General features: G+C 43.5%; 2 protein-coding genes across 3 annotated transcripts in view; one reads left to right on the plus strand and one right to left on the minus strand.

Moving 5' to 3' along the window:
• Nucleotides 1-23,936, plus strand: part of LOC133454881 (cylicin-2-like) — a 121,812-nt gene that overhangs the window by 74,777 nt on the left and 23,099 nt on the right. The window contains exon 1 of one of the 2 annotated variants that reach the window (XM_061733595.1): nt 19,868-20,012. The exons of the other annotated variant lie outside the window; for it this stretch is intronic. The gene's annotated coding sequence lies outside the window, so the exon portion shown is untranslated. Of the gene's footprint in view, nt 1-19,867; nt 20,013-23,936 lie in introns of those variants that run through there. 2 annotated transcript variants of the gene reach the window in all.
• LOC133454879 (natterin-3-like) lies at nt 8,436-19,353 on the minus strand. The gene is made up of 3 exons (XM_061733593.1): nt 19,318-19,353; nt 14,417-14,537; nt 8,436-9,538 (listed from the first exon to the last, which is right to left on the minus strand). The coding sequence occupies exons 1-3, from the start codon at nt 19,324-19,326 to the stop codon at nt 8,523-8,525; spliced, it is 1,146 nt and encodes a 381-aa protein (XP_061589577.1). The 5' UTR covers nt 19,327-19,353; the 3' UTR covers nt 8,436-8,522.

Here is a 23,936-nt window from a genome sequence, read left to right on the forward strand (position 1 = left end):
CCCAACATATTCGTTTTTTGTGTTTTTGGTCCAATATGGATCTAAAACATTTTGGGTTGCCGACTCCTGATTTAGCAAATGAAATGCTGAAACCAACGATGTAGGTCTTGAGATTGTACGTTCAACGGTTCAGAAGTTCTGCCCATGGGACATTATTGTTATAAATAAAACTCTTTGTTAGACATAATCTTACAAAAACATGTGTAAAATACTCATTTTTTGTGGTATTGTTATCAGATTTGAACTTACACTAGATAAGAGTTCAGGCTGAGTCTCTGTGTGTTTTGGAGCTAAAAACACACAGATTCATCTGCAACTTCTGGTTACAAATCAATTAAAAACCTTCTATTTCAGTGTGTTCAAACTGAGATTACTGAATAATAGTAGCAGTTAAAGTGATTCTGACAGTTGGGGGAAAAACTTCAGTGTTTCCTTTCAAAAGAACCAGAACCATGAACTTGAAACGGTTCAAGAACAACTTTACATTTACTTTGGGTTTAACTTGGAGACTTTTACAGGAGTGGGAAAAAGTTAAATATAATATTCAGATAAAGAAATATTATTTTAAATGTAAGTTCATTTTGAAACCATGCATTGTGCAAACTTAATGAAGTTGATATTGACCTACTTTTAATAAAACACGCTGTAATGACAAAGCACCACTTTCCACCAGGATTTCCTTATTTGAATATTATATTAAACATTTTAGTCCATCGTAGCCAGTTTGATGTTATAAATAAGCAACCAAAATATTAACCATAAGCTCCTTTATTTACAGTGCCTTGCGAAAGTATTTCCCCCCTTGAACTTTGTGACCTTTTGCCACATTTCAGGCTTCAAACATAAAGATATAAAACTGCAATTTTTTGTGAAGAATCAACAACAAGTGGGACACAATCATGAAGTGGAATGAAATTTATTCCATGTGCAAAACTGATAGAGACATGCCCCAAGCGACTTACAGCTGTAATCGCAGCAAAAGGTGGCGCTATAAAGTATTAACTTAAGGGGGCTGAATAATTTTGCACGCCCAATTTTTCAGTTTCTTATTTGTTAAAAAAGTTTGAAATATCCAATACATTTCATTCAATTCAGTCTTCAAAGATTCACATCTTATGTATGTACTCAATATGTATATGTACTCAACACAGCATCATGTTATGTAACTCCAATAGTATCCTTATGCTGTCTATTGTCCAGTCTGTATTACCATTCACGATCCTCAGTTGGATGTCTCCTTACAGAGTGCGCTGTAGTCACGGAGTGAGAGCGAGGCTTCCCCTCTGCGCGCACCTCTCGTCTGCGTCCACGCCCCCTCCTGCAGCTCCTTCTCCAGCTTCTCTTGTTCATCCACCCGCACCTCGATTCCCAGCTCCTTCAGCGTCGGGGCCGCATCAATCAGCGTTGACAACGACTTCTCCCCAGTATCCAAACTTATCCTCAGTTGTGCAGGATATGGGCATTTTGCCCGGATTCCCTTCATCTTCAGCTGTTTAATAACATAGCGGACCCGGGCTCTTTTCCTTTGTAGATCCGGGGAGTAGTCATGATCAAAGTAGATGGGATTATTTTGAAACATCGACCGTTTCTGGCCCCATGCCAGGCGCAACACAGTTTCTTTAGTTGTAAAATCGAGAAATCTCACAATTATAGACCTGGGAGGGGCCTTAGGGTCGGAGGGTTTGGGGACAGGTGCTCTGTGCGCCCGTTCAATCTTCTGCTCAGCCGCCGGTGGCTCCCGGAGCGCTCCGCAAATTAAGTCCTTCACAAACCCGATCATATCCCGACCCTCGCTGTCCTCCGGCACCTGGTAGATCCTCAAATTGTTGCGTCTGAGCCGGTTTTGGAGGTCCTCACACCTGGCTGTGAGGTCCATGTCTCGGTGCAGCAGGTACCGGAGCGCTCTTCCATGTCTCATCCCCACATCCTCCGCCTCCCCGATTCTCTTCTCCGCTTCGTTCAGCCGCCCCTCGTGGTTCTTAATTTGGTCTTTTAAATCCTCTACCGACAGTTCCAGTCTATCTAGAGAGGTTTTGGTTTGGCTGTGTCCATCTTGGTTTTCACGTCTTATTTTCTTGAGTTCACCTGGTATGTCAGAGAGCTCCATTCCCTCACAGGAGCCGCTGCTTACTTTAGCGCGGCTAGCCGGCGGAGTTACTGATCTCCTTTTCTCCACCTCTGCTCTATTAGTTTCCCGTCTACTTGAGGTTTTACCTTGCTTGCTTGTGGAGCTCATCTTCCACAGCCAATTTATGTAGAAAGAGTCAAGTTATAAGATCAATTTGAAACTTTCGGGAGCCTCGTGTTTAGGTTGTTATCTCCATCATGACGTCACAGGAAGTCCTTGAGATAAGGATAAATTAAACTATAATAAAGTGTAAGGAGACAACTCGTTGTGACAATACGACTTACACGCCTTATAATGCCAATGGATTTATTGATTTTTTTGATAACCCAATCAATTTGTTCTTGTCTCATTTCTTAAAAGGAGCCTCAAGCTCCTTTAATCTGAACCACATAGCATAGGCATGTAAACCAGTGTTGGGTCCCAAATCAACATAACATAAACAAGGAAAGACACAGAGGCTGTTAGAATGATTTTTAAGGCTTTCTGCAGAAGGGAAGCAAAGTCGGAGCTTGCAGAGCAACATGGCCCTCTCGGATGCTCTCGACAAATGCTTGCTGGCTCCTCCTTTGCATGACGCTTTTATTGAGAAACTTTCACAGGAACATTACCGTATTAGGAACAGTGAATGGACAATGGGAGGAAACAGATGGAGAAGCAGACATCGGGGTTAAAAAGGTCACACGTGACATTTTCAGTTAAAGAGGCTTGGTATGAAGAAACAAACAGACATCTTTAGCTTAAAGTCTTTAAAAGAACACAAAGGTCAAGGGGTCAAACGCCTTCCTGGACAAAAACAGGAACTTAATGGGGGCCTTTAACAGATGGTCCAGGCTAACAATGAGACAGTTGTGGGACAGTCGACCCCCTGACAGAACTCAGGAAGGGCTGCCCTGTCATCTGTTAACATGTGACAGTTTCATGAGGACTAACTAGTTCAGAAGTTTGATTAACTTCACATTTCCCTCCCCTTGTTCTTATGAAATTTCACAGAATGATACAGGTAATGAAAACACAGAACAGTACAAGGATAGTGATGAACGGATTCATAATTTCAGTCATTATGTCAGTCCAGTGGCCTGAGGTCAGCCAGGACCGAAAGGTGGTACCTGCTGAGCGTCTGTCTTCTGACACGACTTTGACCAACTGACGTAATTCGGCTATAGCTTTGGTAACATTCAGCACCACATTCATCAGGGATGAACATACAGCCTAAATTACAACAACAATGTAAGTACAGAGTTTTGAGGAACAATTCCCAACATGTCAGCATGACTCATTAGTGGAAAAGTTTCTTCCATCTCTCAGACTCCTCTCCAGCTTGTCGTAGCCAGTCAGTTTGGGCTAGTCATCTTCTTCAGGCCTGTGGCTGGTGAGTAGACGTCAGGTGAGTTCTTCAGCGGACAATGGTTTTGATACTGTCCGACTTCCAGCCTACTCAGGGTCTGGAAAGTTTTCTACTAGCCTTCACTGCAACTGGTGAACCCCACGTAGATCGTTCAGCAGCCTATACTACTGTCGGTGTCCTTATCTGGACAGCAAAAGGGCCATCCTGACGGGGTGATGACCTTTCACCACTCGAATCCGGATCTGGGTCAACCAGTTTCAGCAGTTCCTGCTTAGGAGAGGGAGAGGAAAAAACAGCAGCTCACAAGAACTTTGAACATTTTTCCAGCAAACAATTTGCTCATCCACATCGAGAGTGATCTCATGTACTTTTCGACTAATGGCCGGCATTCAGGCCATGGTTTTCCTGAGCCTTAACTTAACATGCCATTAGTTCACTCCAAGTATTGCCCACTTCTGGAAAGCTTAATGAAATCCATATGGATAACTTCAAATGGATAGGTCCCTTGGGGACACTGACCTCTTTTAGGTCTCATATTGCCTTGCATGTTGTATCTGCAACATGTCGGACAGCTCCTACAAAACATTTTTTAAAGGGTATTTAGTTTAGTTTAGTCCTGGTGATGTACCATACCCTGTCTCCCTCCTGATGAGCCATGGAAACTCCCCATGGCTCAATACAGCCACCAGGGGGAACAAATCCCTTGGGAGCACTGGTTTGCTTCGCATCACACAGAGGCCTTCTGAAGTTACAGTAGCACCTTCGTTTGCCAAATGTCTTTCTCTCTTTGCGGAGCATTGTTTTGCATGTCAACAGGGGTAGGGGTCTCGTTGTCATCATCCTCTTCTTCTTGACCTTTCCCTGGAGTCCTGACTTCTCCCCAGATAAGTGGTCCTCCCACTTCTTGACCTTTGCATCCTGGCAGGTCGGAGGTTTGACTTAATGATCCTCTAGGGTCAGTTATCTCTATGTCCCTCAGATCCCCCAGATCCCCCCCCGTTGTCACCTTAGATTAGAAGGGGGCAAAACCTGTTAAATTATGTCTCCTACTTTAGTCAAAGACTACAGAATTTTCTTTTCCCAACCCAAGTGGGTTATGGTTTTATTAAGGTAACAACACACAAGTTAATAAAACAAGTTATTAATCACATAACGGTCCTGGCCGTTTATGCTCGGTTGTCTCACACACAAAACTGTCCGTGCAGCAACTATCCTGCAACGTAAAACAGTAGTAGTAGTAGTTCCTAGTGAACTTATATACTGTATATATAAACAACAATTTATTATCACAAAACGTTGGACCGAAGGGAGCATTCCATCAAATAATGCCTTATCAACTTGCTGTTAAGCTGTTTTGTAGCAAGTTCAAAAGGAATGCCAGAATGATGCCGGAAAATCCGTCTCCAGATGAATCATATAGTCTTCAGGAGATTCTTAATCTTTTGTTTGCAAGCTGCAATGCAAGTGCATGCTCCTCTATGGAAACACAACAATTTGATTATTTAATTTTAATTCCAAATCTACCAAGCCAATTGCAAACTGGTCTGTATCCCGAAATGGATCTGCAAGACCATCAGCAGCTTTCACCATTTATCCTATTTATTTATTTATTTATTTATTTATTTATTTATTTATTTATTTATTTTTAGCCTTCTTTTCCATCTTCCTGTTTACTACTCTTCCTCATTCAAAGTAATCAGAATGTATTTATAAAAGTCTTAAAAACAATTGTGGGACAAATTCCGATGCGTAAACTACACATAGACAAAAACCCACTGAACATTAAACACAAACTTCAGATCATCTATAAGTGGGTTTTGGACGAAACCCGACCCGATGAAGCTGTCAATCATCAGTATGTAATTTTACAACAAACAAAATAAAGAAAAATGATTGACATGTTTCATGCTTGTATAAAAGTCAAATCCAATCTTGCACATCTCATCAAATACAATTGCAAGAATCACATTTCTATACGATCCAGGTCAAATACAGTATTGCAAAAGTAATCTGCAACCATTTGAATGGTGAATTAACCAAATTTGAAAATTCTACAATTCTATGCCTCCATTCAGGGCTTAGAATGATAGAAAAAAGACTACATTATTCCATTTCTATTTTTTTTTCAAGAGGGGAGCTTCTCACTTCACCTCTGAAACCCTTGGTTTTCCAGCAGACAAAAAGTCTCCCTGCAGACACAAATCCTGCAGCCCCTCGTAAAACGCAGCACCCAATCTGGAGCACGCTTTCACACACACCCCCTGCTGCAGCCGTTTACACACACACACACACACACACACACACACATACACATACACATACACACACACACACACACACACACACACACACACACACACACACACACACGCACACACACACACATACATGGTAGGTGTTATTATGGGATGGCAGGTGTTATTATGGGATGGTAGTGTTATTATGGAGGTGTCCAAAGCTCGGGAAGAGATGAAGTCAGTACGAGCGGAGGGGGCAAAGGCGGCTAGAGAGCCAGAGGACGGCGACTAATCAAAATCTGCATTGACACACGCACCTCCATTGCAAAGTGGATTGCATGCAAAAAGAGGCTTGGACATAAAAATAACTGAACAGTGGACACAGTAGTAAATCACAGGACACAGTAGTAAATCACAGGAACGGTGATCAGGATGAGTGGACTGGACACGTGTACAAACATACATGCTATCTGGACTGTGAAGGATGAAATTAGACAAATTGCTATGTGGTAAACTATGTATCTTACTGAATTCTGTTGTTGATGTGATCATGAATCTTACATAGAACGGGGCGGGACTTTGATAAGCGTCAGCTTCTCCCGTACCCTTTTCGTCATGTGCTGAGTATGCAATGTATAATGTTCTGGAGATGAAATGTGTCTATATAAACATGCCGAAATAAACGAAAAAATAATAATATTATGGGATGGTAGGTGTTATTATGGGATGGTAGTGTTATTATGGGATGGTAGGTGTTATTATGGGATGGTAGTGTTATTATGGGATGGTAGTGTTATTGGTGTTAGCGGTCCCGTTAGCGGTTCTGTTAGCGGTCCCGTTAGCGGTTTTGTTAGCGGTCCCATTAGCGGTTCTGTTAGCGGTCCCGTTAGCGGTTCTGTTAGCGGTCCCGTTAACGGTTCTGTTAGCGGTCCCGTTAGCGTTTGTTAGCGGTCCCATTAGCGGCCCTGTTAGCGGTCCCGTTAGCTGTTCTGTTAGCGGTTGTTAGCGGTCCCGTTAGCGGTACTGTTAGCAGTTCTGTTACCGGCCCCGTTAGCGGTTCTGTTAGCGGTTCTGTTAGCGGTCCCATTAGCTGTTCTGTTAGTGGTTCTGTTAGCCTATTACCTCTTTTCTGCAATATCTTTTGAATGGTTTGACAGAGTCATGGGTGGCGTCATCGGACTCGTTATTGAGTCCTTGACCTTCATTGGTGCAAATTAGCCCCACCTCTTTTTCTGATCGGTCGATATGTCATAGTTCCTATTTTCTGAAATAACTTTTGAATGGTTTGATATAGGAAATGTCATCAACATCGCAGTAGTCCCGTGGCACTTCAAAATTTCCTGAAATTTTCTAGTTTTGTTGTTTACAGTCCTTATAGTCTTTACATGTGTGCACTTTTACGGAGCTGCTGCCTAATCTCATTGTACCAGTATAATGATAATAAAGGCTTTCTATTCTATTCTATTCTATTCTACATGTCGCACAGCTGCAAAGCATTGTGGTTGTTGTAGTAATGACTTAGTGAAAGTCGTCAAGTTCCTTACAACAACAAAAACACACACAGGTAATATGCGCATAATGCTCCTGCTGCAAACCAGACCGGGAAGTGAAAATATATCCTGAGTTGAAGTGTCAATCTCCAGCAGGTCACTGATGAGGGCCTGCCAGGTGCATGGTCATCATTATTTTATTTAGCTGAATCATTATCAATTGTTAGATGATATTGGGGAATGAATGGCACAGTTGAATTTTTTTTTTTTTTTCAAAGACGCTTGAAAAAAAAAGGCCTTTGACAGAAGGCACTTTGGACATCTGAGCAACTGAGCAAGGGGGCGGGAGCTTGAGCCCCCCCCCCCCCTCTGCACGTGCATGCTAAACAAGTCAAAGGTTAGTAGTGCATGGAGTGTTTATATTAACCGGTTATGTAAGCGGTTATGTCACTTTGTCAAATACTTTTGAACGTTTGCAAATGAAGGTTCTGCGTAAAATGGCTGGAATCGTTCCTAAATGGTAAAAACCTTAATTCACTGAAACCTTTTAAATTACAGTTATAGTCTAAACTTTAATCACATTTCAGTTGTTTTTTTTAATTTATTCTGGTGTTTTGAAAAAGCAAAAGGTTTTTCTAGTCTCATAGTATTTAGACTTCTTTAGTTATTTAGATAAATCCAAATATTTATCCAACTTAATGGTGTACTAATTCATTTTATTCTTTTTTACTCTTTTTTCTTTAATTTTCCGAGGTACAAGTAACAACAGGCCCGAAACTTCTAAACCAGTTTTCTCATCGTTATTTGAACCTTTTTTTGGGATATATATATATATATATATATATATATATATATATATATATATATATATATATATATATATATGTGTATGAGGGGGGATAGGAGCGTTATAATTCTATATTGATAAAACAGTAAAACCATTAACTTTGTGATGAATGCTTAGAATTTTTAGCTTGTTTAGTGGTAAAAGTGGAAAATTAGTACCCAGAGAAACCCTAAATTTGAAGTGTTACTTGTGTACTTCAAAAGTATAAAAGGGCAAACGTATTTTTTCCAATGAACTATAAAGTTCATCATAAAATGATCAGGAATTGTTTGTAGATGAGTGTAAATAAGTAAAACATGGGGTAAATATTAGTGATACCGTGGGGTAGTATGTGTGCCGCTGTTTTTTAATAATTAGTAAATTCTTTGACACATGAAAATAAAAGTAGTAAAGTGAAAAAGGAAGTTTATTCAACATTCAAAGCCCAAACAAGCACTGGTTGGCATGCAGGATCTTTATTGTGACGTCATTTACTTCAATATTCAGTCAGAAACGTAGATCCTCTGTCAGTCTTTAAGGGGCAAGGTTTGGGGTTGGCCACGGGCTCACAGCGGTCCACCACGGCCCGGATGTCCCCAGTCTGGACTCCTTTGTACATCCCCGAGATGTACGTTGACCGGGTCTGGCCGTTGTTGTAGGTCCGGCTGAGGGTGGCCGTGTAGGGGATGTCGACCTTCCCCTTGCGTCCCTCCATGCGGACGGTGCAGGAGTGGTTGGGTGGGATGTTGACCTCCACGGACACAGAGGGGCTGTACGACTTACTCAGGGTGCTTCCCTCGGAAGAATGTTGCACATTTTCGACTGTAACGGACAACGAGGCGGTGAAGGGGATCTGGGCAGAGATAGTGCTGGTGACGCCCACCGTGGTGGAGCGGCCGATGTTCCAGGTGCTCTGAACCTCCGTGGTCGTGGAGAGGGTGACTGTCTTCTTCACGACCTGGCAATCATTGTTGGTGATGCTGGATTTGGTCATGGTCTCAGGCAAGTTTTGGACGGGGATGGCGTTGTTGGCATAGTTGACGTTGCTGATGTGCTGGCGGTAGTAGTCCCTGTTTATGACCAGGACCTCGTAGGACTTGTAATAGTACTCTTTACCTTCCGAGGGCAGGAAGAACGCCTTGTGGCGGGGAACCACCTTCCCGAGGCCGTACTTGTTCTTCCCGACGTAGGTGTTTACGCCCATGCAGGTCCGGACCGAGTGCGACGGCACCGAGCCCCAGGAATCTTCTTTCCACTCCAGGACCTCAAAGTGGTCCTTGTTGACCAGGATGTCGAACTGGGTGGCTTTGTGCTCGCGGTCTCCATAGGGGTAGTGGCAGTAATGGCCCAGGCTGGGGTTGTAGAAGCCAGGCTCACAGTCGGACTTGCAGACGTAGTCTGTGCGCCCCTCGTAGTGGTTGTAGATGGACACGGCACCGTTGGGCAGTGAGCCGGTCGACCACTGCCACTGCAGATTCACGTTATACCCGAAGAGGCCCGGCCCCACGTCTCCTGAGGTCCCAAGAGGAAAAGATAAGCTCTGGTCAGTGTTGTGCATGAACGAGTTCAAAAACAAGTTCAACGAACACATTCATTTCCATGAGAACATTGAACTGAACGCAACATATTTGCAAATAAAGAACTTGAACCTGAACTTGTTAATTCTGCAGATCAGGAACTGGAATTTGAACTGTTCAGATTATGTGAGTTTCAGCTTTAGTGTTTAGGTCCAATTATTACAGAATAATCCTTCTCATTTCACCAGCGGACGCACATTTAAAATACTGGACGAGACGACAACTATACACTACATTACCCACAATGCAGTGCACACTAGGATATCAACGGGCACCGTCTCAACGGTGGCCCGAGCCCGGTGCATCTTTACATGACCAATGAAGAGAGAGACGTTGCAGACGCAGCGTCAGCGAGACGTCACATGATGATCCTTATCTTTATCTGTAGGAATTTTACACATCGTCTCCCAAAGAGTCCGACGGTAGAAATCTAACCTTTCTGTGCAAATGACGTCCACCTGCGCTGAGAAAACAAGACTGAACGTCTGTCTCGTCAACTTCAAATTGTAAACGTCATGTGGAGTTAAATCATCCGTCCAGTGGGAGGAAATATCTGCAAGTCCTTGACAATCAAACAAAGTGATCAGGAAAGAGCAAGAAGAGCCAACAGCCCCAAACGACCCCAGTCATTATTATTAGGGCCCGAGCACCTTCAATGCGAAGGCCCTATTGTATCTGTAGGATTTTTTTTTCTTTTTTCTTCTGACGAAAGAGGGCATTTTTGCCCCCCTAAACGTGCCCAAAAAGTCACCAAATTTTGCACGCAAACCAGGCCTGGCGAAAAATGTGATATTTCATGGTTTGCATTAATGGGCGTGGCAAAATGGCTCAACAGCGCCCCCTGGAAAACTTTGTGCCTCAAGCCCCACGACATGGTTTGAAGTACATGCACGAAAATCAGTACACACCTGTATCATGGCACAACTTAAAGAAAAGTATCTTGGAGTCATGCCCGAAACCGAACAAGATGTCGGCCATTTTGAATTAATCGTGTCATTTTGGCGAAATTCATGCCATTCCTTTGGCAGTTAATACGGCCCGAACTGTAGCGTCCCCCCAAGTGTGTTATACATCAAAATGTGCGTCTCCATCCTCCGACACCACGCATTACTTTTCTCTTTCAAAAGCGTTACCATGGCGACGCTAGACGCCAAAAAGCGTGCCCACCCTTCATCTGATTGGTTCAGACAGAAAAAACTTTGCGCCTCAAGCCCCAGAATACGGTTTGACGTACATGAACAAAAATCGGTACACACCTGTATCATGTCGCGACTTAAAGAAAAGTCTCTTGGCGCCATGGCCGAAACCGAACAGGAAGTCGGCCATTTTGAACATTCTGAATTAATCAGGTAATTTTGGAGCAATATATGCCATTCTTTCGAGAGTTAATACGGCCCGAACTGTAACGTGCACCCAGGTGTGTTATACATCCAAATGTGCGTCTCCATCCTGCGACTACGCGCATTACTTTTCTCTTTCAAAAGTGTTACCGTGGCAACGCTAGACGCCAAAAAGCGCGCCCCCCCCTTCATCTGATTGGTCCATATTTGATAGTTCCCCAAAAGGCACCAAATTTTGCATGCAAGCCAGGCTTGGTGATAAATTGGATATTTCATGGTTTGCATTAATGGGCGTGGCCTAACGGCTCAACAGCGCCCCCTAGAATACTATTCTCTGCCATAACTTTTGAATGGTTTGACATAAAGAGTCGTGGGTGGTGTCATGGGAATCGGTAATGAGTCCTTGACCATAATTGGTGAAAATTAGCTCCGCCCCTTCTTCTGATTGGTTGTCCATATTTCCTGCTATAAATTTTGAATGTTTTGACATAGAGAGTCGTGGGTGATGTCACCTGAATCGGTATTGAGTCCTTGAGCTTCATTGGCCTGAATTAGCCCGGCCCCTTCTTCTGATTGGTTGTCCCGATTTTCTACTATAACTTTTGAATGGTTTGACATAGAGAGTCGTGGGTGGTGTCATCAGATTCTGTATGGAGTCCTTGACCTTCATTGGCCTGAATTAGCCCCGCCCCTTCTTTTGATTGGCTGTCCCTTTTTTCTGCTACAACTTTTCAATGGTTTGACATAGGAAGTCGTGGGTGGTATCGTTTCTGATATGCTTATGGGGGGCGGTGGCCGTGAGTGCGAGGGCCCGTTCATCGCTGCTTGCAGCTTTAATTAGGGCCCGAGCACCTTCAGTGCGAAGGCCTTATTGTATCTGTAGGAATTTTTCTTTCTTTCTTTCTTCTGACGAAAGGAGGGCCTTTTTGCCCCCCTAAACGTGCCCAAAAAGTCACCAAATTTTGCATGCAAGTCAGGGCTGGCGAAAAATTTGATATTTCATGGTTTGCATTAATGGGCGTGGCAAAATGGCTCAACAGCGCCCCCTTGAAAACTTTGTGCCTCAAGCCCCACAATATGGTTTGACGTACATGCACGAAAATCGCTACACACCTGTATCAGTACACAACTTAAAGAAAAGTCTCTTGGAGCCATGGCCGAAACCGAACAGGAAGTCAGCCAGTTTGAATTAATCGTGTCACTTTGGCGCAATTTATGCCATTCCTTCGGCAGTTAATACGGCCCGAACCGTAACGTGCACCCAGGTGTGTTATACATCAAAATGTGCGTCTTCATCCTGCGACAACACGCATTACTTTTCTCTTTCAAAAGCGTTACCGTGGCGACGCTAGACGCCAAAAAGCGCGCCCACCCTTCATCTGGTTGGTTCAGACAGAAAAAACTTTGCGCCTCAAGCCCCACAATACGGTTTGACGTACATGCATGAAAATCGGTACACACCTGCATCATGTTGCAACTTAAAGAAAAGTCTCTTGGCGCCATGGCCGAAACCGAACAGGAAGTCAGCCATTTTGAACATTCTGAATTAATCGCGTAATTTTGGAGCAATATGAGCCATTCCTTCGAGAATTAATACGGCCCGAACCGTAACGTACACCCAGGTGTGTTATACATCAAAATGTGCGTCTCTATCCTGCGACTACGCGCATTACTTTTCTCTTTCAAAAGTGTTACCGTGGTGACGCTAGACGCCAAAAAGCGCGCCCCCCTTCATCTGATTGGTCCATATTTGATAGTTCCCCAAAAGTCACCATATTTTGCATGCAAGCCAGGCCTGGTGATAAATTTGATATTTCATGGTTTGCATTAATGGGCGTGTCAAAATGGCTCAACAGCGCCCCCTTGAAAACTTTGTGCCTCAAGCCCCACAATACGGTTAGACGTACATGCACGAAAATCGGTACACACCTGTATCATGGCGCAACTTAAACAAAAGTCTCTTGGGGTCATGCCCAAAACCAAACAGGATGTCGGCCATCTTGAATTAATCGTGTCATTTTGGCGAAATTTATGCCATTCCTTCGGCAGTTAATTCAGCCCGAACCGTAACGTGCACCCAGGTGTGTTATACATCAAAATGTGCGTCTCCATCCTGCGACTACACACATTACTTTTCTCTTTCAAAAGTGTTACTGTGGCGATGCTAGACGTGAAAAAGCGCGCGTCCCCTTCATCTGATTGGTCCATATTTGATAGTTCTCCAAAAGTCACCAAATTTTGCATGCCAGCCAGACTTGGCGATAAATTGGATATTTTATGGTTTGCATTAATGGGCGTGGCCTAACGGCTCAACAGCGCCCCCTAGAAAACTTTTATCTGCCATAACTTTTGAATGGTTTGACATAGGAAGTTGTGGGTGGTGTCATGGGACTCTGTAATGAGTCCTTAAGCTTAGTTGGCCTTAATTAGCCCCGCCCCTTCTTCTGATTGGTTGTCCCGATTTTCTGCTATAACATTGGAATGTTTTGACATAGAGAGTCGTGGGTGGTGTCATGGGACTCTGTAATGAGTCCTTGAGCTTCTTTGGCCTTAATTAGCCCCGCCCCTTCTTCTGATTGGTTGTCCCGATTTTCTGCTATAACTTTTGAATGGTTTGACATAGAGAGTCGTGGGTGTTGTCATCAGATTCTGTATGGAGTCCTTGACCTTCATTGGCCTGAATTAGCCCCGCCCCTTCTTCTGATTGGTTGTCCCTTTTTTCTGCTATAACTTTTGAATGGTTTGACATATGAAGTCGTGGGTGGTGTCATTTCTGATACTTATGGGGGGCGGTGGCCGTGAGTGCGAGGGCCCGTTCATCGCTGCTTGCAGCTTTAATTATTATTATTATTATTATTATTATTATTATTATTATTATTATTATTATTATTATTCCCACTATTATATACCCCCACATATTAGTCCCACTGCTGCTCCTTCAGGGATCTGATTTCCCAGTAACAGACAAATAGTAACAGGTAGACAAATTGATAATGCACTACAATGTTGGAGATTTACAGCCTCTGAGTAAAGTTGAAAAGCCACTACAACAATACATGATAGTATTCAGCAGGGTCTCCAACCCTGTCCTGCATGTTTTACATGTTTCCTTGCATCATCACACCTGATTCTAATTAATGCTCGTCATCAGCTTGTCATCCAGGTCTGTACAAGTTTGTTAATGACAGTCATTTATATCAGGGTGCTGAAGCAGGAAACATCTAAAACATGCAGGACAGGGTCCTGAGGACCAGGATGGAGACCACTGGTATACAGTGAATAGTTTTAGGATAGGTTGGCCTTTCATTCCTACTTAAAAATATTAAAATGAACTGAATTTGAACTAGTTCAAAATGAAAATGGTGAACTATGAACGTGAACTGTTCATTTTGAAACTATGTGAATTGAACTTTGAACTAGTTCATGAAAGTATGAGTTTGCACAACACTGCCTCTGGTTGTGTCCGTGTTGACCTTGTGAGTGGATGCTCCTCTTCACAACGTTCCTCTTCACGACGTTCCTCTTCACGATGTCCTGCAGGCTGGCGGAGGACAGAGCCAGCAGAGCCGACAGCAGCAGCACCGACGGCGTCATCTAGAGGTGAGACACGAGTCAACATCTGCTTTAAACCTGCTCAGCTTTGACACCGTCTACCGCGTGAAACCCGCTCAAACGATGTCCAAGAAGACATCTACGCCAAGTCAACTTAAATGATAAGAGACGTTGTGAAACATCTCTGGATTAGAAAGTCTTAGGGCCTGATTTACTAAAGGTTTGCGTGCGTAAAAACGTGTGCAAACTTGACATCACCCGCAAACCAATGTGCAAGCTGATCTACTAACAGCATTTATAGTGGGGCAGCATAGCTAAGCTATTGTGCATTTTGTGATACAAGCAACAAATTTGGCACAAATGTACATTGACATATGGCGAACATTTTCAGATATTGAGCCACTCGGAATTCTCTCTTCATGTCCACCATATTGGAATTCAAAATGGCCGCCATTTAAAATCTACATTTGCGCTTATCTGTGGATCTAAAATTGCAATTGACTCGATTCTGGTGCCAAAATGTATGTTTTGGGGGACAAGGAATCCAATGGTAACAATATGCATTGCATATTTTTTACCACTGAGCCGCCATCTTGGATTTCAATATGGCTGCCATTTGAAATCTTCATTTTTGTTTATCAGCGGGTCTAATGCCGCTATTGACTTGATTCTGGTGTCTAAATGTATGTTTTTGGGGGCAAGGAATCCAATGGTAACATTATGCATTGCGTATATTTTAACACTGAGCTGCCATGCTGGATTTCAAAATGGCCGCCTTTTAAAATCTACATTTGCGATAACCTTTGGGTTCAGTCTAAATGTATGATTTGGGGGGTTGGGGGCAAGGAACCCAATTGTAACAAGCTGCATGCATATCTTTATTAATTTTGCTGCCATATTGTATTTCAAATTAGCCGCCACTTGAAATCTACATGTGTGATTATCTCTAAAAAGTCAAATGCATTTATTGACTCGATTCATATATGTTATGGGGGACAAAATTCTAATAATAGGCAAGACAGTTCGATCACCATGTCCAAGCGGTTCACACTAGCTCATGCTGAGCGAACTTCAACAACTTCACAACACCTCACCACTACTGACTGGAGTTTATGCATCATATGTCAAGAGGACAAGATTGAGACATTGACCAAACCTGGACAATCTAAAAGAAAAGACATTGGTAGTGGATACAGTTCACTCGCAGAGAACTTGATGAAATTCAATGAACTTGGAGAGCTTCCAGGATCCCTCCAATTGGAAAGACTTGATGATGGCCATGGCATTGAAGCTACCATGGTTGCACATGGGGCACAATATCACCATACGTGCAAGCTCCAGTACAACAACACCAAACTACAGAGAGCACAGAAGAGAGCACTCAAGAAAGAAGGTCAGAGCGATGAGGAACAATCTTTATGCAAACGCACCAGGGTGCATTCACGTTCGAGTACAGAGAAAGTTCCAGAAACTTGTTTCTTCTGCGGACAACCTGCAGGAACTAATAGTCTTCGGAAGGCTGCAACATTCAAAATTGACAGACGGGTCCGTGCCTGTGCAAACCTTCTTGGTGATACAGAACTGCTTGGCCGTCTCAGTGGTGGTGACATGGTCGCGTTGGACGCCGAGTATCACCTGCAGTGCTTGATAGGACTTTACAACCGCGCGAGATCTCACCAATCAACAGGACCACAGGACTCAGACCAAGAGAGATCAATGTTGGCAGTAGTCTTTGCTGAACTCGTCCTCTACATTGAAGAAACAAGACAAGATGAGGAGACAGCACCAGTATTTAGATTGGCCGATCTTGTCCACCTAGATCAGTCGAGAATGGAGCAGCTTGGAGTGCAGCTCGATACAAGAGTCCACTCCACACGACTAAAACAGAGACTGCTATCTCAGTTTCCTGACATGCGAGCACACACCAAGGGGAGAGACATATTGATGGCATCTGAAGAAGATCTTGGTGCTGCTCTTTACAAAGCTTGCGAACTGGACAGTGATAGTGATGCAGTCCATCTTGCACGTGCTGCACACATTGTTCGCCGTCATATATTCGGAGAAGCCAAGCCCTTTACAGGATTCCCTGAAGGGTGTCAAGAAGAATCTGTGCCACCGTTGCTGCTTGCACTAGTCAACATGATTCTCGAGGGACCCAGCATCAAGGACCAGACGAAAGACACTAACCCTGCAGCAATTACCGCAGCCCAGATACTGAAGTTCAACAGCGTCAAACACAAGCGAACTCGTGGCACGACATCCTCCACCTGTGTCAGACACAGTGTTGCACAAGAGATCCCACTTCCAACATACATAGGGATGATGTTGCATGCACATACACGCAAGAAAGAATTAGTCGACAGACTTTCACACCTTGGCTTAAGCATCTCATATGACAAAGTGCTCCAGCTCTCAGCACAGATGGGCAACCGTGTCTGCAAACAGTTTTACAGAGAACAAGTGGTCTGCCCTCTAAATTTGCGTGGCGAAGTGTTTACAACTGCCGCTGTAGACAACATAGATTTCAAACAACGGCCATTTTGAAATTCAATATGGCGGCCTATTGATACAAAATATGCGATGCAGATTGTTACCATTATATTCCTTGCCCCCCAAACATACATTTAGACACCAGAATCAAGTCAATAGCAGCATTAGACCCGCTGATAAACAAAAATGAAGATTTCAAATGGCGGCCATATTGAAATCCAATATGGCGGCTCATTGGTACAAAATATGCCATGCAGATTGTTTCCATTAGATTTCTTGCCCCCAAAAACATACATTTAGACACAGGAATCGAGTCAATAGCAGCATTAGACCCGCTGATAAACAAAAATGAAGATTTCAAATGGCGGCCATATTGAAATCCAATATGGCGGCTCATTGGTACAAAATATGCGATGCAGATTGTTTCCATTAGATTTCTTGCCCCCAAAAACATACATTTAGACACAGGAATCGAGTCAATAGCAGCATTAGACCCGCTGATAAACAAAAATGAAGATTTCAAATGGCGGCCATATTGAAATCCAATATGGCGGCTCATTGGTACAAAATATGCGATGCAGATTGTTTCCATTAGATTTCTTGCCCCCAAAAACATACATTTAGACACAGGAATCGAGTCAATAGCAGCATTAGACCCAAAGATAATTGAAAATATAGATTTCAGATGACGGCCATTTTGAATTCCAATATGGCGGACATGAAGGGAGAATTCCGAGTGGCTCAATATCTAAAAATGTTTGCCATATATCAATGTACATTTGTGCCAAATTTTATGCTTGTATCACAAAATGCACAATCCTTTTGAAATTTTGAGCTAAACCGCCCCACTATTAGTACTTTTGCCCTGATGAATAATCAATATGGGGCGTACGTGCCAGAAATCGCTAAATACTGGGAGGGGAAAATGCAAATTGGTCCATTTACCACACGCAATGAGATTTACCAAGCCTGAAAGTTTTTGCGGGGATTGTGATTGCGTCTGTATTTAATACGTTCGAAAGGAAGGTGCTAATCTGCCCAGCATTACGCAGGGATGCTTGTTGGTGCCTGATTTGAGGACTGGGGTGGGGATTCTCCACATGCAAAAGGAGAAATATTTTATTTGAATGTTAAATCGAGTATTATTCAGCAAAAGGTTGCCACAGTTAATTTTCTTTTCATCTCCTTAATTTGTTTTTTTATGTTTTATTTATTTCCAGTTAATGGGATATCACTTATGGGCATCTACATTCACCACTGCATTTGTTTTTTGTATGCACTTTTGCTCATACATTACTTTCCTCCTTTGATCATTTCTTGCTCATCTGTTTATTTATTATTTAACGCTACAGAGACTCTGTTCCTTAGTTAGGTTTTGTGTGTTTTAAAAAAAAAAAAAAAAAAGGAGACAATGTATAATGCGTGTGTTTGACTACAGATTTCCATGTTTTCATTGTATGTTGTTTCCTATAAAAAGATCAATAAAAAAAAAAAAAAAAAAAAGGTTGCCACAGGAGGCACCTTCATTTTTTTATTTGTCATAATAAATAAATCACGTGTTTTCATGGAGAAAAAAGTGTTTCTTATTGTGCGCCTATACTTGTTCTGCAGTTGTCATACCCTGGTGTCGTGCCGTATTCAGCACCCCTGCCGTGAAAAGCACCCCCTCGTCTGACAAAAATGATATTCTCATTCTGTGTCACGTTCTGTTTAGCGTCCAGTTTTGTGTTAATGATTCATGTTTAAATGCGCTCATGGATTCCACAATAGTCATACTTTCCCACAATCACAGTCACAGATAACAAAAATCGGGTAAATGGTTATTGATGTCATTAATTAATAGCCTGCTTACTGTGTTGTCTTCCATAATATTTGTAAATATATATAATATAAACTCCTAAGTGTTGATGATGATTTTCCTAATGTGTTTGTGTGAGTGTGTATATATAAATATATTGAAGTGTCAGTGTGTTGTTTTTTTTCTTGGTCTACTTATCATTGAATATACGAGGGGGTGCTTTTCACGGCAGGGGTGCTGAATACGGCACAACAATTTGCCTCTTCCACTAATATCTCTAACTCCAACTCGTCAAATTTCATTTTGCGCTCGCAAGCCGTAAGACACGCAACACCTCATTTAAATACTGCTGTTTGCACCTGTTATCAATTGTGCAAGCATTCTTAGTTGATCACCCGCAAAACACACAACAACAGCACGTGCAAACGTTTTCAGTGCACACGCAATTTAGTACTCTTTATTTAGGATCTTAGTAAATCAGGCCCTTAGTCGGTTAAAGGCTGAGATAAAGAAGAGAGACCGAGCAGGACTCACCTTTGCCATCCCGTCACTTTCCAGTGAATCCTCCTTGTGTCTCCCATATGTTTTTATAGCGGCTTGGTGGGCGATCATAAAGTGGAGTGTACACTTTCAGCGTGTCGGCAAACCGACATTGACCAATAAACGCAAGCCAGAGCGATTAGGAGGACCAGCGGTCTGCAGGGCGGCCCAATGGAGTAAACATCCGCCCCCTTGGCTCGGATGCCCAAAGTGCCCTTCTGCCAAAGGCCTTTAAAAAAAAAAATCAATTTTCAAGTGTGGACCCAATAACCCAATAAATTCACCAATATCATCCAACAATTGATAATAATTCAGCTAAATAAAATTATATGATGAACATCCGCCAGCGGCCGCATGTTTTATTTATCAGGATATTTAATTGTGCAGACATGCCTGTAAGGAGAGGAGGTGGAGAGAGAGGGAAGAGAAGAGGAGGTGGAGAGAGAGGGAAGAGAAGAGGAGGTGGAGAGAGAGGGAAGAGGAGAGGAGGTGGAGAGAGAGGGAAGAGAAGAGGAGGTGGAGAGAGAGGGAAGAGAAGAGGAGGTGGAGAGAGAGGGAAGAGGAGAGGAGGTGGAGAGAGAGGGAAGAGAAGAGCAGGTGGAGAGAGAGGGAAGAGGAGAGAGAGCTGCTAAAGGCCGTGGATCATCACCAGCTGGATAACAAAGAGCAGCAGGAAACACAAGGACCAGGTATTTAAGTTGATTCAGGTCTGGAATGTTTTCTGTCATTACTTTAGTTTTGATTAGTGTCTATCCAGAGTTGGTATAGTTTTGTATTTTTCCATTAGTTTAAGTATTAGTTTTAGTTTGTTATTATAATCTGGGGTATTTGTCGTGGGTAAGGTTTAAGAAGTTCAGAGCAAGTATTACAATACAAAAGACAACAGTGTTTTGTATTGTAATGTAACAAAGTAACACATGTAACAAAGTTATTGTTGGAAAGTGTTAAAGTCGTGTTCCATGTGTCCCTTTTTAAATTTCAGCACCTGCCCCTCCAAATGTCTCTGCACGTCCCTGATGTTTAGTGCAGCCATGACTTGATGCTGCATTAGCCTCCCAATGTTAGCATGTTAGGGTGTAACGTACAAAGTTGATGAATTTCCGTCCATATTAGCCTCCCAATGTCAGGGTTTAGGTTCATTCATTCATTCATTCATTATCTTACCCGCTTTATCCCTTGCGGGGGTCACGGGGGTCTGCTGGAGCCTATCCCAGCTCATTTCAGGTGAGAGGCAGGAGTTACACCCTGGACAGGTCACCAGTCCATCACAGGGCCACATAGAAACACACAAACCATGCTCACAATCACACTCACGCTCACACCTACGGGCAATTTACAATCACCAATTAACCTTCTACACATGTTTTTGGACTGTGGGAGGAAGCCGGAGTACCCGGAGAAAACCCACGCAAGCACGGGGACAACATGCAAACTCCACACAGAAAGGCCCCTGCCGGGCCTGGGAGTGGAACCGGGGACCTTCTTGCTGTGAGGCAACAGTGCTAACCACTAAGCCACCGTGCTGCGGTTTAGGTTCAGTTGTTTGTAAATATTGATCTCAGCATGTTAATACATGAGATTAGCCCATTTTCTGCCATATTGGCCTCCCAATGTTAACATTTCAGTTAAGTTGTGCTAAATAATCGTGGAACGCTTTCCCATAAGGGAAGCGATCTTCCCATCATATGAGCCTCCCAATGTTAGCTTTAGGTGCAGCTGTGGTAAATAACATAGCCTATGAGGTTGGTGAATTTAATGCTTCACTTGCTATAAATAGCAATCTTAGTAGGGGTGTTGGACCACATCCAGTGATCATGTGCACTGTTATAAATGTATATGAACAATTTCAGGATTATGAAGACCAGTAAAGCCAGACTTTGGCCCTTCTTCCTGAAGCCAGAGTTTTATGACCCCTGCTGCTAACCGCCTGGTCAGTTTATGACCCCCACGGCCTGGCTCGAGATGGTCAGTTTATGACCCCGCTGCATGGCTTCAGATCAAAGTAAAACCAGCGAAAGTCCCGGAGCCAGGACTAAGGTTTACGACACCTGGGGAGGTCAGACACAGTGGAACCCCATAAAACCAGCAGGGTTTCTGCCAGTCCAAAGACCAGAGAACAGACTCCCTGAGGTTTATGACACCTGAGGGGGTCGGACACAGTGGAGCCTAGGAAACCAGGGTCCTGCGAGTCCTGAGGGGGGGGGGGGGCTGTCCCTCACAGTAAAACCGCCCCCAAGCCCAAAAGCGGCGAGCACCCAATCACTGGCCAGGGGCTGGTGACGTCACGCAGCCCGCGGAACTCAAACTCCCGTTCCTGCCCAGCGCTCACTCTCTCTCCCTCAGCCAGCGGACCGGACAAGACGTGCCTGCCGACCCAGGCAGCCGCGGCCGCATCTACCCATTTATTCCTGAGAGCTGCGACGAGACGGGGGGGGGGGAGCCGCTTTGAGCCTGGAGTGTCCGGCGGAGCGTAAGACCCGTTACCACGGAGCGCACTGCGCTCCCGACTTTCTCTCCCTATAATTTCTCTCTCAGCTCTGAGTTTCTCTCCCGAGGAGAGCCTCATCCTCCGGTCAGCCTGCCAGCTCAGCCCGAGGAGCACCCAGCCACCTGTGTCCGTGAGGCCCACGCGCTCATCAGCCCGGACGGGAGCCCGCACGTCCGACGAGTGGACCGGACCCTGCGCGCACTGAGACGCCGTGATAGGCTCCGTTGACCAGGGCGGGACCGCCCGGCTGCTGCACGCTGCACCCCTGTCTTTTTATTTCAGTCGAAGGAGAAGAGAGAGAGACGAGAGACTGCTTGGACTGAAAGCTCCGAGTAAAGAACCCCGGCAGAACCCTGATCAGCACCGACAGAACCCGCAGCCAGATCCAGAATCCAGAGGAGACGTGAGGCGGGGTTTGGGCGATCAGTCATTTAGAACGGTGTAAAGCTGAATTTATGTTTAATGAGATTACTGTATGCGTATTACTGTACATTATCATTATTGTGTTCGTTATTGACATCTTCCGCCAGTTACATTTAAAGAGGGCTCCGCCATCTTTAAATACCACAGAAGCCCCGCCATCTTTAAACACCGCAGCCATCTTTGGCAGCCATGTTTTGAACCGTAGACGTTCGTTGATATCATGTTTATTATTGCTTTGATTCCTTTTACCTTCCATGCATTTAACGTTTAAGTTTCATTTAATTTTGTTTTGTTGTAGTTTTTCCTGTTAGTTCAATGGTTCTATGTTAATGTAGTGTGCCATCAGGACTTATTTGGGGTGTTGCGTTTACCATCTTTTGACACCCGTATGTAAATAAATTCTGATTGATTTTTAATGAGTTTGTGTGTTGTTTCATACAATTTTGGTCACAATTGATTGTTTTGACAGAGTCAGTGCTCGGATCTCACCCTTCAATTGCTATTCTGTAAGTGATAGTAAGATTTACTGTTCTGCAGAATAATCCTAAACTCTTGAGACTGATATTCTGCTGTAAAAGTTATCATTTCCCTGGATTAAAGCCCCGGGGTGGTGCCCCATACGAGAATTATTATCATTTGGATAATTCAATTTGATAAATAGTCGACTTTATTAATTATTAATAATTATTAATAAAATGATTAATAGCCTTCGATAACTGATCAGCTAAAGCTAACCTGTTGCACAACAGGGGAAACTCCTGCTCCATTAAGTTGGAATTTTGCTGCACTAACTCTTCCTAAAGTTAGCATTTAGATGCAGTTTTGCTAAATAGCAGCTAGCATTCTAACTAATGAGATTGGTGCACTTCCTGCCTTACTACCTTCCAGTTTTAGCATCGCATTACTTTACAGTAATTACACTTGCCGGACACTTTTATTTAAAGAGACTAACAACAACAGGCCTGGTGCTGTTGTGCTAAATGTTAGCCATAATTGACAAATTTACAATAAATATCGTATTTGTAAGATAATTAAACTATTATTAGGGCCCAAGCACTGACAGTGCGAAGGCCCCATTGTATCTGTAGGATTTTTTTTCTTTTTTTCTTTCTTTCTTTTTTATTTTTCCAACAAAATAAGGGTCTTTTTTCCCCCTAAACGTGCCCCAAAAGTCACCAAATTCTGCACCAAGCCAGGCCTGGTGATAAATTTTATATTTAATGGTTTGTATTAATGGGCGTGGCAAAATGGCTCAACAGCGCCCCCTAGAAAACTTGGTGCCTCAAGCCCCACAATACGGTTTGACGTACATGCACGAAAATCGGTACACACCTGTATCATGTCGCAACTTAAAGAAGTCTCTTGGCGCCATGGCTGAAGCCAATAAAGACATCAATAACAAGCGCCTGTCTCAAGGACACGCAAAGATTGGCCACGGCATCAGTGGTTTTAAATTGTAGGACTGTGCACGTAGACCAAAGTCCACGTAAGTGCCCTCTCCTCTGTTTTAATCTTGCCAGCTTGTAGGTTTTACACAATCACCGACCAACTATTGCATGAGATCTACATAAACAATTTGTTCCCTCTTTGAGCTTATCTAGCTGTTTACTATTTTGCCATCAATGGGGTGAAGGCACAGCAGCACTTTGGACATCATGCAATCCTCCGTCCGCCGGGTGATACGAGGCACGAAACCCTGACA

This window comes from Cololabis saira, chromosome 11 (genome assembly GCF_033807715.1).
Source record: "Cololabis saira isolate AMF1-May2022 chromosome 11, fColSai1.1, whole genome shotgun sequence".
Classification (NCBI taxonomy): Eukaryota; Metazoa; Chordata; class Actinopteri; order Beloniformes; family Belonidae; genus Cololabis; species Cololabis saira.

Excerpts from the sequence above, each read along its gene's own strand:
- LOC133454879 (XM_061733593.1), bottom strand. Across the intron at positions 9,539-14,416 it reads GAGGAGCATCCACTCACAAG|GAGACGTGGGGCCGGGCCTC; the intron begins GTCAACACGGAC and ends TTGGGACCTCAG.